Consider the following 16,962-nt stretch of genomic DNA (forward strand, 5'->3'; position numbering starts at 1 on the left):
AACTAAATTAATAAATAAAGAATAGAATGATTTATTTACATAATGAATTGAATGATTCAATAGCCTTGACATGAGCTCTATTTATACCTTAAGTCGTTCTTTTTTTAGGATCAGGATTAAGTGTTGAATGTGTAGAGAAACACTCCTAATCCAATTTAGACGTTTTATCTTTGATGTTCTTAACCTTGTAGAAGTTGAAGATTCCACCTTTTTAGGATTAGGATTAAGTGTTGAATGTTTAATTTTTGGCTTAAATGCACCAAAAATTACCAATTTTTACGTATTTGTGGTATTTAACATAATTTTTTAATGTTGACATATTTAACATGAATTTTTCATTTTTTTTGCAATTAAGACCACGTGTTTTTTTTTTGAAAAATAGTGTTATTTTACATCTAAAACGGCGTCGTTTTAATATAAACGGTGCCGTTTTACATCTAAAACAGTGTCAATTAATGTCTTTAATTGCGAAATTTTGAAAGTTCATGTACTTTTTTGCAAAAATTAAAAGATTATATTAAATATGACACGCGAAAATCGGTGACTTTTGATATATTTAAACTAAAAATTCAACCCATTTAGATTAAATAGCCGTATGATCCGGTTCTTTATCATTTATACAGTGAACAAGATGTATATAATAGTAGTTTTTTAGATTTTCATCATTGGTTATCTTTTGTCAAACAAAAGATGTCGGTTTGCTTTCATAATTATATTTTGAAAACATTAGCAAAAAGCATTGAAAAGGGAAAAGAAAGAAAGCATGACCATGCAAATTAATTCCTCACGTGATTTCCAATTATCTCGTCAATAATGTTTTCTGGCTTATACAACAATGTCGACGGACTTATTTATCTCAAAATATTAACGTTGAATAAGAGGATACAAGGTTTTATCAGCAACTTAATTGGGCTATCAGTATAGGCTGGTAGAGATTGATTTTTGAAGGGGATACTCTCCTGGTAACTCAATCGATTAATTCACATGATATTTTACTCAGTTCAGCTTGAGGTATCTGTCAAAATATTCGACATCTACTATCTCAACTTCAAAAATCTCAAGTTCAATACATACCAAGACGATATAATAATGTGGTACATAAACTGGCTCAATAAGTCAAAGCTACTATGACTTCTTTTTTTTCTAGTGTCCACTAGTTTTTTTAACATTGCTGCTACTGTTTCTATATAACTCGGTTTCTTCAATATATATATCTATGTTTGAAAAAAAAGGGAAATTTCATAATAATGTTGGATGAAAATGTTTATTTGTTTTATTTAAAAAATAAAAGGAGTTATAAAAAAAACCTAGACCGTCTTTATCTTTTTTTTTTAAAAAATTAAGTATATTTTCTTATATGTTTTTTTTGGAGGTGGTTTTTGGCCATTTTTGGCCAAAAAATTACCACCCAAATCTCTCATATTAACTTATTTTATAGTGTCTTTAATTTTGAATAAACTTTCTCACTTGGCCAATTTTAGTCTACATCTAAAAATTATTTTCTACTCTAATATTTTAATTTTAATAGATTTGATCTAATCGAAATTAAAAATAGTTTTTTTTTTATCTTTAGAGATGAAATTATTTTTTGCGATGTAAGCGATTTGAATCTCTGAAACAATTAGAGTCATCATCTTATGAAGGATTTCACCAAATATAGGTAGGATTTGTTAATATCGATGATGTCTTTAATGTTAAGGTGAACAGATATATCACAAAATATGTAATTAGAGACTTTACCGATGAAGTTATAACAGCTAGTTGTAGCAGTCGTGCGATTAAAGTTAGTATTATCATAGCAAGCGAAACTAATTCAATTTCCTTTATTCCAAAGGTTATAATAGATGCATTCAACAACAACTCTATACTTTGTAATATTATCAGTTTGATAGCACATGACTGTTTTAACTTAATTAAGATGCACAAATTATATGTACTTGCTAATCAATTAACTTTTAATTAATAGAACCTTTTATTATAAAAAAATTAAAAATAAAAAGAGTTCAATTATTCCTGAAAATAATGAAAAAGCTAATATGTACTTTTAAAATTAAAAGTAACGGTTTTTTTTATCTTTGCTAAAAAATTCATTTAAGGAAGTCATTTATAATTGGATGAATGGCGTAAAAAATCACGAACTTTAGCGTGTTTTGCAAATTTAACACAAACTTTTAATTTTGACAAATTATTACACCAACTTTTAATTTTTTGCAATTTTAACACCGATCAATTTTTCTTTAGAAAAATAGAGAAAAATGCTGATGTGTACGCCGGAATAACCACTGTTCCGGCGTCCACATCAACATTTTTCTAACGGATAATTGCTCGGTGCTAAAATTGTAAAAAATTAAAAGTTGATGTATTAATTTGTCAAAATTAAAAGTTTATATTAAATTTGTAAGTTACGCTAAATTTTGTGATTTTTTATGCCATTGAACTTTTATAATTTTAGTTGAAAAGTTAAATTAGTGGGATTAGCGTTATAAACATGGTGCAATATAATATCTCTCTTATTGTCAAACGTAGGGTCAGTAATAAAATAATGAAGGGATAATAGAATTAATTTCGTTTGATAATAATAATAAAATTCATTAATTGCATCACATTTAAAGTCGATCATCAAACGTTACAGCCATGATGTGAATGAATGTGATGTGTTGAGCCTAAAATATAACATTATGAACGCACCACTTGACCAAGTCCCACATGATAATTTCGTAACCTACTCAGCTACCATAAATAAAAATTATACGCGCAATATAGGCCGACAGTTCTTTAAAAACAAACGAAATTTATTTTTGATTCAATTTTTCTCTGATGGAATTATTATGTTATTAGATTCATCTGATGGTTTTAATAGCCAACGATCGAGACGTTCTGAAGCTTTTTTTACCTACATAAAAGAGGAAAAATTTAATACACAGTCAGCTTAATCTTTAACATATTCAAGAAATATTTGTACATGGATCAACATTGACTAGAGACCGGTATTAAATTTACTTTACTTCTTACTCTACTTAATTTAAAAATTAAGAAGAAAGAAAATCCAAATTCAGTTACCTGTTCATCCCAATTTGTTGTGAATATCATGAAACTAAGTGCTATAACTTGCATTATAACTCCAATCACCATTCCAATCCATATACCCTGATCACAAGATTATTAACTATTAGTTTTTAGAACAAATTTTTCTAGTAGAATAATCGGAAGTAAAAATGACTGACCGTTATTTGCATATGAGCAACATATCCAAGAATAATGCCAATCGGAACGCCAATTATATAATAGCTGCATATGTTAATAATTGCAACTGTAGTTTGTCTACCGGAACCTACTGCCACTCCTGAAATAAAGGAGTTTATTGTCAAACGTTTATAAACAAATTCTACACTCACATTAATTATCATTTCTGTATAGTGGCGGAATTAGAAAATAAAAATAAAACAGAAAACAGAATAAAATTGACGAATGAAGAAAAATACCAGAATGAAATGATTAAGGAAAAAATAATATCGGAAAGAATAAGAAAGGTAATACGAAATAATAGGTGATTGGCGACCAGGATCCTGGTCGGCCATTTTATTCCTTCATTTCACCCCTCGATTTTGGAACCCTAATGGGAGCAAAAAGATAATTATATATTTCTATGTACCTGAAAATACTGCTTGAAAGCTATTAAGTAGAACAGACAAAGCAAGCAGAAAAGAAAGCTTGGACACAGCTTCAATCACATTTGCTTCATTTGTGAACAATCTCGCAATTTGGCGGTCCAACGCTAAACACAAAACGAAAAATAAAATTCCCACACAGGTTGATTCTGTGATGAGTACTTTAATTGCAAATTTGACTGCTTTAGCATCTCCTTTTCCTAATTCATTTGAAACTCGTACGCTAACAGAAATTAAAATCAGTGTTAGCTCTAGTTTGTCATATGAAAATCCAGTAGTCAAAGAAAAGAAAAATTATTCAAGATTATGAAATCTATCAGTACCTTGCGGAAGCTAAGAAGCCAATGCATAAGATGAATTCCCAAACTGTGATATTGACGCTGCAGAGACATTTTAATTTAGTGTATGATTAAAATAAATTAAAGTTAGAGATTAGAAAATTTAAAAAAATTACCAAATTGATAGAGCAGATACTTGAGTTGCTGCATTCTTCATATACCCAGCCAGCAGCACTAATATAGCAGTGTACCAAAGCTCTAAGCTGTTCACCCAAAAGTGCAACAAACAGTAAAATTTATATGTAATAGATCACAAAATTTGAATAAAATTTCGAAAGTAGCCGAGTAACAAAAATGAAAGAATAAACAATTTAAAGTTCATATAGTTTATTGATAAATAATTATTGGACGTAACATTTGTATCACGTCATTTGTACAACAAGTCAAAAAAATTAACACTTGACAGCATGAAATTGGACTTACCAAAGCATGATACCTGATGATACAGAGAGCTTAAGAACAGGAACTAAATCAGAAAAGGCAGCTAAAGTAAACCCTTTCCACGTATTCGGACACCAACCGCAAGTTATGTAAATCATTGTACCGATAATGATTGACCAACTTGATATAATCAAAGCACTCATAGCTCCAGGAATTCCCCAATTTAACTTGCTGACAAAAATCCATGACAGAACCACATGTAGTGCAAACGCAGCAGCCGATAGCCACCCAACAATCCAGTTCTTGAGCTGACTTTGCAAGTATTTCTGCAGAGTATAAGAAAATACAAAATAATAGAGAATAGGAATGAACCACAAGCAGATGTATCCTGCTCTTTCCGCAATTTCTTCGTCTACTCCGAGTAATTTGAAGATTTTAGCGGAGAAGATGAAGAGCGGGAGTAAAATTGTCCCGGCAACAAGATTAATGATGCATGATCTTTGTACGTAGATCCCCATCATGTGGTATTGTTTAGCGCCAAATGCTTGGCCGCACAGAGTTTCCGTTGCGCTCGACATCCCTAGCTGGAAAACAAAAACAATCCTGAAGAAAATTAATAAAGATCCTCGAGGAAAATACAGAACTAAAGAAAATGAAGCTCTTACTAAAATCCCATTTGCGAAGCCAATAGCGATTATTTGAATAAGCGCGTAACCCGCGAGATCAACCTCTCCGATACGTCCGATGAATGCTTGTGTTACTACAAGCATTCCGTACTGTGTTGATCTTGCTAACATAGCAGGAAATCCGACTCTCCATATTTTCTTATTTTCTTCACAAATTCTCAATTTCAAATCACCTTTTTTATGAGCTTCTCCTTCTGGTTCAAGAAGTCTTTCTTGATGATGATTCATTTTGCTTAAATCTTTTTCCTGTGATATGGAGCAGAAAAATAAATATCAATTAATTACTGTCAGATTAGTAAACCTTTAAAGATATATTTCCTCCCTCCCTTTAAAAAAACTAGAAGAAGGAGACTTAAGCGGAAATGTACCCCACTTGCAAGCGATGGTCGATAAGTAGAAATTAGAGATTTTTATTTTTATGGCTAATTTATAGGGTGAGCATTCGGTTGGTCGGTCGAAACCGAACCGACGTCTTCTTAACCAAATTAACCGTTTGACCGAATAGTATTTACCAAACCGACCAAATTAGTTTTTTTAACCGAAAACCAAACCGACCGAATAGATCGGTTAATTCGGTCCGTTCGGTTAAAACCGATAAATAATGAGGAAAAATTAAAAAAAATGGTTAATTCAATCGGTTCGGTTAATTTAGATAATTTAAAATCAAAACTGAACCGATAACCAAATGACTAGAATCTTTTATATGCAAATTGAATTTGCCGAAGCAAAAGCAAACCAACTGAAATTTGTCGGTTCATTCGGTTAATTCCGCCAACAGTTATTTTGGTCACCCCTGCTAATTTAGTACTAAAGTTGGTTTTTTATATCGATTTATTGTATTTTTTATAATTTTTAATAATTTACTTAATAAAAATATATGAAATTATATTTTTAACATATACTCTCTCCGCCTATTAGGAAATTCCTTTGTCTTTTTTTGTCCCACTTAAAAAGTCTCATTGTACTTTTTAGCTTAAACTTCCTTTTTAACTCTTTCTTATATTTTAATAATTAAACACATTTGCAAGATAGTTAATAACATGTACAATTTCAAAACATAATTAATAAGGGTAACACATGAAAAAAAAATATGTGTCTTTTGCCTTTTTTTTTTTTGATAAAAGTTTTTTGCCTTCTTAGTATTTGTAAAAAACAACAATGAAAATTTCTAAATGGTGAGTAATATTTTAGACATAAACTATTTCCTATTTTATACTTAAATATTGGAACAATTTAAAATTAGTTATTACAATTACTTTAAAACAAAATGAATATTTTCAAATTATTTTATAGAGATGCTAAAATTGACGTATAATATGTTGCCGCTTTCGGTGCGTGAAGACTAGACACTTCCACTCTATTAGTGCATGGTGATAAAACGCCGCCGCTCAATCCACATGTGGTGGCCACATACCACGGTCACCAATAAAAAATACACGTGTGCATACACTTATTTTCTGAACAGTTAAAAAATGATAAGGGACTAGAGCGTTCAATGATGATCTTATGAGAAATTTCTCCGACGAGCTATCGATTCGTTTGTTTGAATCTAAGCAGACGTGATCAGTGCACAATTACGAATTTGAGGGGTTAAAACATAACTAGCTGTAAATAGCCTCAAAAAACAAAAGAGATTGTAGTTTAAATCTAAAAAATTGGACTAATTACAATATCTTATAAGTTTATGAGCCAATTCGTAAGTTTGACAGACTAATTGACCATAGTCAAACCCTCAAAGTCCCGTAAGCCATTTTTGATATTTTTGGGCATCTAAAATAATTTTTAACCATATCTTACTTAGCCTGCAAGATTAAATTTGAATTTAATTAAATAAACAGTATTTTAGCTTAATTCTGAAATCAACTCATACCATCACTTCACACTCTTTCGGCTTTCTTGTATATCTACAATTCTAGAAATCTAACCTAGTTAGAATTCAACTACTAGCTAACCCTAAGATATCTTTAATCACTAAATAGGACCCCTAGACAACCTAACTAATGGCCGGACCAGAAACACACAAATCAAGCACATAAACTCTAGTAAAACCATGTTTTGGCCGAACCAAAAACCACACCACACACACATCACATTAAATTCCAGTGGAGAAAACAAGCTAAGACGCTTTAATCACTCAAGACACAGTGCTGCACATCGATTGAAGTTATATTCCACATCCAGATCACTAAAAAGCGAGCCACAAACTCAGAACTTGAAGACCAAATATTCATATCTCATATCACTTATAATGCTATTCTAATTATCACTACTGACTAGTACGTTAGGATGCATGTATAGATTATCTTGTCTATTTTTGCCATAAATTGCTGAAACTGCCATAACTGTTAATTTTAATGTTTTTGCCATGATTGCCATGTAAATTGATTAGAAGCATGTTTTTAGGCTGTTTTCACGTATTTAATATATCATATCCATATCTCATTCAATTCTGGTGCTTAGAATGCATTATGGTTCAAATTGTCATAATTGCCATGTTTTTGTGTTTTAGTTGTTTTGCCATGATATCCATAAAAGCAGCTTAAAACTCATGTTTTTGGAAGTTTAATTAACTTTTACACATCATATTTCAATTCTAGTATGTTTAGAGTGTTTTCCTTGTATGTTTGACGTGTTTTTGAGCTGTTTTGCATGTTTTCCGAGCAAAAACGACGAATCAAAGCCCTTCTTGGCATTGGCGCCGCCACCACTATGTAGTGCAGCCTCTGGCACTGACATTGACGCCATGATCATACCAGATTCCTATCCCATAACAAATTTCAGATCTTTATGGACCCGGTGTAGACTTGTTTTTGCGTTTTCGGGTTCGTTTGAACTCGGAATTAGGCCCTGTTTGAGCACACAGATTTGAATTTAGTTGTAGAATTATAATATCTGTGTAATGGGTCAAACCCAATTTATTTCGAGTCTCGAAACCCATAATTGTAATCTTTTAAGCCAACCGGATATCGAAGCCCGTATCTGAAGAAACCAGCAACTTCCAAAAGCTATTCCGCGTTCGTTTGAACTCAGAATCAACCACGGTTTGAACCAGTGAATCCGTATAGACGAGATGAAGGACTTCCATATTCAAATTTTGACCACCTCGACAGTCAAATAGTATCGAGTGCCAGACACTCCGGTTTACAAAGTTGAAAAGTATTTCTAACCTTGTATGTTTATCACCTGCCCTTTGTGTATGTTGACATTGTTTAAAAGATTTTTAAAAGCATGCCAAATCCAATCATTAACAGAATAAAGGACTAATCACATTAATTTACTAATCAACGAACCCATCCTTTCATTCCGACATACGATAATCTCAACCATAAGCGAGTGAGGTTATCCAATCGGTTGAAAAGGCATTTCCTAGTTGAGATAGGTGGCGATTTCATATTTTCTCAACCATTTCTAGAATAGAGGTTTCCATAAGTCTGGACGAGCGGCCTCCCGAACCCGGCTTCACTCACAACGTGTTATTAACGTGCTGCTAGAAATGTCAGTGTTCCCAACATGCGATTGAAACGTACTAGAAGAGCAATTCCCGCTACACGCTGTTTGGAAAATATTTTAATTGATTGAACATATAAATAAATCAATTAGTTTACTAAATTTATTTTATTTAGTATTTTTTAATCAATCAAACATAAAATATAAATATAACACACGTGAAACAATTTCAATTTAAATAAAAAAATGTTTATAACAATTTATGAAAACTAAAATATTATATTTAATTATTTAATTTATTTTTAATATATATATAACGGGTTATAAAATTTTACTCACGTACGTAGTGCGTAACCGAATAAAAGTATAAATACTTCTAGAAATACGAGTTTAAGTTTAATAGAAATATTATTTTAATAGAAAAAATTTATAATTTAAATAAGGAAAAGAAGTTTAATATCAACAGGAAATATGAAAATTTCTATAAACTACTCATATAATGCTAATATTACAATTTTACTATTTTATTTAAATCAAATTCATTATTTATTTATTTTTTAAATGATTTATAAAAACTTTAATAAAAATATAAAACGTGCTACAGTTTTAATTTAAATAAAAAGAGTTTATAGATGGAAACTCAATTTCACATAGTAATATTATGAACCGAGTCCTGTGAAATTTGCCTATCAAAACGGACCTTCAGATTCGCCGAAAAGTTATAAATCGAACCAAATTTGAAGGAGATCGAGTCTTACTAGACTCATCCACTAAAGTAGAATTTATACGAATTCGTCAAGCACAAGATCTAATTCCATAGAATTTGGTAATCAGATCCGAATTCAAATTTTGAAAGATCTAAGTGCATCGAGAGGTTGTGGGTTCGAACCACCCAATACCTAGTTAATCAGATCCAATTAGTGCGCTTAGTCTGAATAGTTAAGGCTTCGCTAAGTGCACCGAGAGGTTGTGGGTTCGAACCACGCTTCGGTAACTAACAACTAACATGAGACTCTAAAGAGTCGATTTCCACATTTGATAAAGAAAACATCAATGTGTGTTCGGTTTTGGTATGTTCTAAAAGATGAACTAGGTATTGTATTTATAGAGAGTAAATAATCTATAAGGCATTAGGAGATTAATACTAATTGGATTATATCTTCCTAATTTTCTGATAATAGAGTTATTCTTAACCCAGATACTCCACTATAGAATTCTAATACAAATAGGAATTAAAATTCTAGGCACATTCCAACAAGATTTATTCCTAAATACTCACATGCCAAATAGAAATACTTTTCCTATTTAAATTCATATGGTGAGTAAGAATCCCCTTTCCATTTGACCGATCAACAGTCTAACATTATTTTACAGGTGCAATTTGCACCTGTCGAAAAGACAGACTCTATCATTATCAATAATAAAAATATTATATTTAATAATTTAATTAATATTCAATATATATAATAAATCATATAGATATCGCTTATGAATTGAAGAGACGTTGGTTATCTATAATGAGCCAACATGCACATCCATACTGCACTCTTCTTCTTTAGATCTTTTTTCTTTTACCACTCGTAACCATTATATCTGCAGTTAGATCCACCGAACACTTCACGTCTTCGATTAGAATTATACGTGCTTGTTGGTGGTTTGTATTGACAAATAGTAAGAAATTGCAGTGATTAGGCCGAGAATTCTTTGAAAACAATCAGAAAATTATTTGATTTCAATCTTTTCTAATGGAAGTATAATGTTATTAGATTCATCTGATGCTTTTAATGACCAACGATTGAGACGTTCTGAAGCTCTTTTTACCTACAAAAAAAAAAAATCGGAAATATTGAATTACATAATCCGCTTAATTTTTAGGCAAAATGAACAACTTTGACGTTTGACAAATAAATTATGATCTATTCATCAAAAAAAAAATATAATGATCTGTACATTTTGTTAGTTTGATTTATCATTTTTAAATCTTTTATTAAATATACTCATGTTTCATTTTGAACAGACATGTCATAAGATTGTATATATATACACCATAAAAAATAAATTTTGTACATGTAGACGAATAATATTCTGATGCATCAATTTAAAACGAGTTATGGGTATATTTGGCAAAAATCAAAAAGATGATAGATCAAACTGGTAAGATTTAAATATATATCATGATATCTTTGACAAAAACATAAAAATTATGGATAAATAAATTCATCCGTCTAATTTTTACTACGTTGAATTAACCATGTATTTTATTTTCGTTTTAACAATGTATATTGGATAGCAGTTGCACGCAGCATTGAATTTATTTCACTTCTTTTTTAATGAATTTGTACGTATATTGAAAATGGCTTAACCCATCTAGAGGCCTCTGTACTTTACACCTTTTTTTTCCGTTGGTTCTTATACTTCATTTTTGTATTATCTGATAATTTTACTTACCTATTTTCGATTTTCAGGTCCTTTTTGAGTTTTTCTCAGTCCCTCTACTTACAATTGTTTTTTCCTCTAATCCCTATACTTACAATCTTTTTTCCTCCAGTCACACAAAATGACTGAAAAAAACTCAAAAAATACCTGAAAAATAAAAATAGGTAAGTAGAGGGATCAGATAATACAAAAATGAAGTATAAGGACCTACGGAAAAAATGTATAAAGTACATGGGCCTCTAGATGGGTTTGGCCATTGAAAATATAAAAAGTGATAAAAAAACATTGCGGAAGGAGAATATGAAAAAGTCATAACAAATTATAATCTGGAGTTAGGAAGAAAGAAGAATTAAAATACAAGTTCAGTTACCTGTTCATCCCAATTTGTTGCGAATATCATGTAACCAAGTGCCATAACTTGCATTATAACTCCAATCACCATTCCAATCCATATACCCTAATCAGAAAATCAATAATAATAATAAGCTTTTAAAATAAATATTCTAATTAATACAATAATCGGAAGTAAAAATGACTGACCGTAATTTGCAAATGAGCAACATATCCAAGAATAACACCAATCGGCACACCAATTATGTAATAGCTGCATATATTAATATATGCAACTATTTTCTGTCTGCCGGCACCTACCGCTACTCCTGAAATAAAGGAGTTTCTTGTCAAACATAGACAAATTCTACACTCGCATTATCAATTTATACGGTGTCCGAATCAAAAATTAAAAGAGATAAAAAAGACTAATGGCCGAAGAAATAGCAGGATGAAATGATTAAAGAAAAATAATATTGAAAAAAATTGGAGAGGTAATAGAAAAAACAGGGGGACCAATGACTAGACGGTGGTCGACAATTTTATTTCTTAATTTCTCCTCTTGATTTCGAACTCTACTTGACATAAATTTATTTTTATGTACCTGTAAATACGGTTTGAAAGCTATTAAGTAGAACAGAGAAAGCAAGCGGCACAGAAAGCTTCGACACAGCTTCAATCACATTTGCGTCATTTGTGACCAATCCTGCAATTTGGCGGTCCAACGCTAAAAACAGAATGAAAAATAACATTCCCACACACGTTGATTCCGCGATGAGTACTTTAATTGCAAATATGACTGCTTTAGCGTCTCCTCTTCCTAATTCATTCGAAACTCGTACGCTAACAGAAATGAAAATCGTTATTAGCTTAATCAGTCTCTAATTTATCACATTTTATTCATGATTATGAAATGTATCATTACCTTGCGGAAGCTAAGAAGCCAATGCATAGCAAGAATTCCCAATCTGTAATATTGACGCTGCAGAGATATTTAGATTTAGTGTATGATTAGCAAATTTAATTAAAGATTTTGATTTTAAAAAATTACCAAATTGATAGAGCAGAGACTTGAGTTGCTGCATTCTTCATGTACCCGGCCACCAACACTAATATAGCAGTGTACCAAAATTCTAAGCTGTTCTCCAAAATTGATTGAATAAAAATGGATAGAATAACAACGGAATTATCAAATTACGATAGATTTAATTTGAAATTTAATTACCGTTCTATAAAAATACTATAGTTTGGTAACTGTAAAAATATATAACCTGAAATTGGACTTACCAAATCATGATCCCAGAAGATATAGAAAGCTTAATAACAGGAACTAAATCAGAAAACGCAGCTAAACTGAATCCATTCCATGTATTCGGACACCAGCCGCAAGTTATGTAAATCATCGTACCGATAATGATTGACCAACTTGATACAATCAAAGCACTCATAGCTCCAGGAATTCCCCAATTTAATTTGCTGACAAAAATCCATGACAGAATCACATGTAGTGCGAATGAAGCAGCGGATAGCCACCCAACGATCCTGTTTTTGAGCTGACTTTGTAAGTACCTCTGCAGAGTATAAGAAAATACAAAATAGTACAGAATTGGAATGAACCACAGGCAGATGTATCCTGCTTTTTCCGGAATTTCTTCGTCTTGTCCGAGTAATTTGAAGATTTTAGCTGAGAAGATGAAGAGCGGAACTAAAAGTGTCCCGGCAACTAGATTAATGATGCACGACCTTTGCAAGTAGATGCCCATCATGTGATATTGTTTCGCGCCAAATGCCTGGCCGCACAGAGTTTCTGTTGCGCTCGACATTCCTAGCTAAAACACCAAAATAATCGCGAAGAATATTAATATATATATATATAAAACATCGAGAAAATATAGAATTTAAGAAAATTAAAAGATTCTTACTAATATCCCAATTGCAATGCCAATAGCTATGATTTGAATAAGCGCATAACCCGCGAGATCAACCTTTCCGATATGTCCGATGAATGCTTGTGTTACTACAAGCATTCCGTATTGTGTTGTTCTTGCTAACATAGCAGGAAATCCAACTCTCCATATTTTCTTGTTTTCTTCCCAAATCCTACATTTTAAACCTTCGTTTGTGTGATATTCTCTTTCTAGATGATGGTTCATTTTGTTTAATTCTCTCTTGAGATACGGGGCAGAAAACTAAATGTCATTTAACTACTGCTATATTAGTAGACCTTAAAAAAAACATTTCCTCCCTTCAAGATAAGGATAGCGATTCCCCAATACCCACATTTATTATCCACACTCCACGTTTATTTAAAAAAACGGTAGAGATTTTTCTAATACCAAAATTCAACAAAAATGCAAATAATATTTCGGTATACTCTCACACTCTTACATTCTACATTTCGTTACTTGTCTAGAGTTTAAAATAAGTTAAAAGAATAAGGAATCTAAATTCTAGTCGAATTGGATTTTCTTTTCCTACACAAACACTAATAATAGGTTTAAATATTACAACAATTGGTATCAAAGCCAATTTGATTTTCAGTTTTAATTTTGGATAATGATAATCATGGTAAAAATTATTATTTGTAGTATGCCAAATTACTTGACACAAAGAAGTTGATTTGAAGATAAAGAAGCCACTGGTTTGAAGTGTCGAAAGTCATTGATTCATATTGAAAACTGACTTGGCTTTGCAAACTTAGGTAGAATTTTGTGATGAAGATTAATATGTTAATATATTCTACAAAGAAAAAAATTATGACTTTTTCTAAACACATCATTTGAGAATTTTATTGTGACTTTGTAAGACGAATGATTGAGGTAATCTTTCTATATTCTTTTAAAATACTATAAGTGATTTGAATCTTAATAATTGCTTTTAAGAGTTTGTTTGGGCAATAGTCAGATTTTGATAAAATTATGACATTGTAAAAATAGATTTTATTTTGATTAAGTAGTAATCTTAAACACAAGATGAATTACAATGTTTGTAATTCGTAATATCGTCAATATTACATCGCTCATAAGTTAATTTATTTGGAGATAGAGAGAATATTTTTTGATGCAAAATTTATACAGATTCAGTTTGTTCATATCACATGTGTGCCAATTTTAATTGATTTTCCGACTCCCACTGAGTTGATAGTGCAGTTGTAATTATGACAATAGTCAATACATGCAGAATTTTGGATATTGGTTCAGTTGATTTTTATATATACTGGATAGGATAATTTTTGTACATGTAAAAGTATAACATTTCGTCATATGTCATCTCTAAATAAGTTGTGGCTATATTTAACAAATATTGGAAAAATAATAGTCCAAACTAACAGTTAAAATTATAATATCTTTGGCAGATCATGATACATATATTGTGGTCAGCTAAATATACTTTGCCTTAGATATATGATAAATCAACAAAAGTTTATTTGATCCTTCAACTTTGGACAAAATATATAAAATAAATCCAAGATAAAAAGAACCTGTCAATTTGTCAATTTTAAATCAGTTACCACTTTTTCCCAAACCGAAAAGGCAAAATGTACATTTGTCTAATGATAAATATAAGAAAAAGTATTCACTTTTGAGGCATATTGCACTCAATGATTAGATGAAGATAATCACGTATCTTATTCCATGTTATAATTAAGATGATGAAAAGTTAGAGATAAACCTAAAAAAAGATGTGATAGCATTACGAATAATAGCATTCATCATCTAAATAATTAGGTTGTATAAAGTTAATAGTTTTCTTATTTAGGATTTAGCTTTGGGTTATGCTGCTGCAGCTCAACCATCGTCTACAAGAGACACCTTTAGACGTAGCAATTTGGGTTTGGGGTTTTCATAGGGAGACTTAGTGGTGAGTAAAAAACCGGCTGGCCGAATCAACCAACCGAATGATTTTTGGTCAGCTCCATTCGGTTATAAATTTAGGTTAGATCGATTCAATTTGATATTAAAAAAAAAATTGTTTTTTGGTTATTGGTTCGGTTTGAAATTTAATATCCATATTAACCGAACCGAACAAATTAACTAAAATTTAATTTTTTTCAAGTTTTTCTAATTATTTTCTTGTATTTAATTCGGTTTTACTCGAACCGACCAAATTACCGACCTATTAGGTCGGTTCGGTTTTGATGTTTTTTTCTTTCTTATTCGTTAGTTTGGTTTTGGATAGAATTCTTTATCTGATCGGTTTAGTTTTTGTTGTTCGGTCGATTGGATAAGTTGGCTTGAGAATTGTTGGTTCTGTTTCGACGGAATTGACCGAAATGCTCATTCTTTGGGACAGCTGTTTACTGAACCGAGCTTTTGTCTGGCTAGTACGGATCACACTTGAATAATAATTCTTGAGGAAATTAAGCTAATCACTGTTAAAGTTCAAAATATTTTCAATGATATTTGGAAAAAGAAAAAGTTGCGAAAATACGGCATTTACTAGTCCTAGGCATTCTCTCTCTCTTTTTAGGGTTTTAAAATTACTTCTTCTCTCTCGGATAAATATAGGTATTACTAAATACCGTCCCTATATTATCAGGTACCGTCCCTTTTTTACATCCTTGCCCTTTTAGTTAAAAACTAAAAAAAATTAATTGGACATTTTCGGTAGACATCTCCCCTTTGGAAAGATGTTTATCTCCCCAAACGTCTCCCTTTTGGGGAGATGTAATCTGGAAATATCCCATGAAATTTTTTGAAAAAAATTTATTTTTCGAATTATTTTCTGAAATTAAACGAAAGACATTTTTGTAATTAAACGAATTTTTTTTGGAATTAAACAAAAAATATTTTGAAAATAAACGATATCTTTTTTGAAAATAAACGGAATTTTTTTGAAATTAAATAAAAAATTTGAAATTAAACAAAAATTTTGTTATCCGTTATTCGCGTTTCAATGTGAGTTGAGAGAATTTGAATGTGAGTTTAGAATTAAGAAAAGATAAAAGGGTATTTAGGTAAAAAAAAGGGCGGTACCTAGTAATCTAGGGGCGGTATTTAATAGTCCACTTATAAATATATAAAGCGTAAAATAAACTCAGAGTAAACATATAGTAACTAAATTTAAAACATTACAATTTATAAATTAAAACTTCATTTCGTACATGTATAACGCTATTAGTAATTTTTTTTTTAATAAATTAAAAGTAAATCGATAGTAAAATAAAAATAAATGAATAGCCTGAACTACAGTTTAACAATTTAATACATAACTCATTTGACAGATATCATAAGGATATAGTCTATAATTTCTGATTGCCCATCTCATAAATTTATGACCACAGTTTTATCCAATTTTACTTAATAATTGCTTTTAGTTTAAATTGTTTCTTTAATTCTTTGCTAGACAAATTGAGATTCATAATTTGGTGGATAATAATAGCTTTTCATGTGGGTACGGTATCTAGACTTCGGAGTCCTATATATATTACTAGTTTAATTGTTGTATATATATTTACGGTATTTTGGCAAAAACTATTGCCCATTTGTTTTACGGTTTTCATTGTTTTTATTATAGGAGATTTTTTTATCTAGATCAGGTGAATTGGTAAGGCGCTCTGCTACTTTAATTGAGTTCGCGAGTTTGAACCGTAGTCATATATGCAGCCGTTTAAAATTTGGAGTTAGAGCTTTCTCTCCTGTAAGGAACCTACCGGACTCGAGCGGGAATTGGTCT

The 16,962-nt window shown here is 30.9% G+C and overlaps 2 protein-coding genes across 3 annotated transcripts; both read right to left on the reverse strand.

Moving 5' to 3' along the window:
- Positions 1 to 2,556: 2,556 nt before the first annotated feature.
- LOC126674610 (protein DETOXIFICATION 24-like) lies at positions 2,557 to 5,455 on the reverse strand. The gene is made up of 9 exons (XM_050369086.2): positions 5,442 to 5,455; positions 5,053 to 5,319; positions 4,430 to 4,971; positions 4,123 to 4,209; positions 3,992 to 4,048; positions 3,653 to 3,891; positions 3,225 to 3,343; positions 3,061 to 3,147; positions 2,557 to 2,893 (listed from the first exon to the last, which is right to left on the reverse strand). The coding sequence occupies exons 2-9, from the start codon at positions 5,299 to 5,301 to the stop codon at positions 2,804 to 2,806; spliced, it is 1,470 nt and encodes a 489-aa protein (XP_050225043.1). The 5' UTR covers positions 5,302 to 5,319; positions 5,442 to 5,455; the 3' UTR covers positions 2,557 to 2,803.
- A 4,476-nt stretch (positions 5,456 to 9,931) lies between these two features.
- LOC126674611 (protein DETOXIFICATION 24-like) lies at positions 9,932 to 13,571 on the reverse strand. 2 transcript variants are annotated; one of them, XM_050369088.2, is made up of 9 exons: positions 13,209 to 13,571; positions 12,904 to 13,115; positions 12,574 to 12,828; positions 12,338 to 12,424; positions 12,212 to 12,268; positions 11,891 to 12,129; positions 11,497 to 11,615; positions 11,327 to 11,413; positions 9,932 to 10,341 (listed from the first exon to the last, which is right to left on the reverse strand). In XM_050369088.2, exons 1-9 carry the CDS (start codon positions 13,437 to 13,439, stop codon positions 10,243 to 10,245), a joined length of 1,386 nt encoding a protein of 461 aa, XP_050225045.1. In that variant the 5' UTR covers positions 13,440 to 13,571; the 3' UTR covers positions 9,932 to 10,242. The 2 variants fall into 2 exon arrangements, with proteins under 2 accessions (XP_050225045.1, XP_050225044.1); XM_050369087.2 differs by having other exon boundaries at positions 12,574 to 13,115.
- Between the last annotated feature and the right edge of the window lie 3,391 nt (positions 13,572 to 16,962).

Source organism: Mercurialis annua, linkage group LG3 (genome assembly GCF_937616625.2).
Source record: "Mercurialis annua linkage group LG3, ddMerAnnu1.2, whole genome shotgun sequence".
NCBI classification, from domain to species: domain Eukaryota; kingdom Viridiplantae; phylum Streptophyta; class Magnoliopsida; order Malpighiales; family Euphorbiaceae; genus Mercurialis; species Mercurialis annua.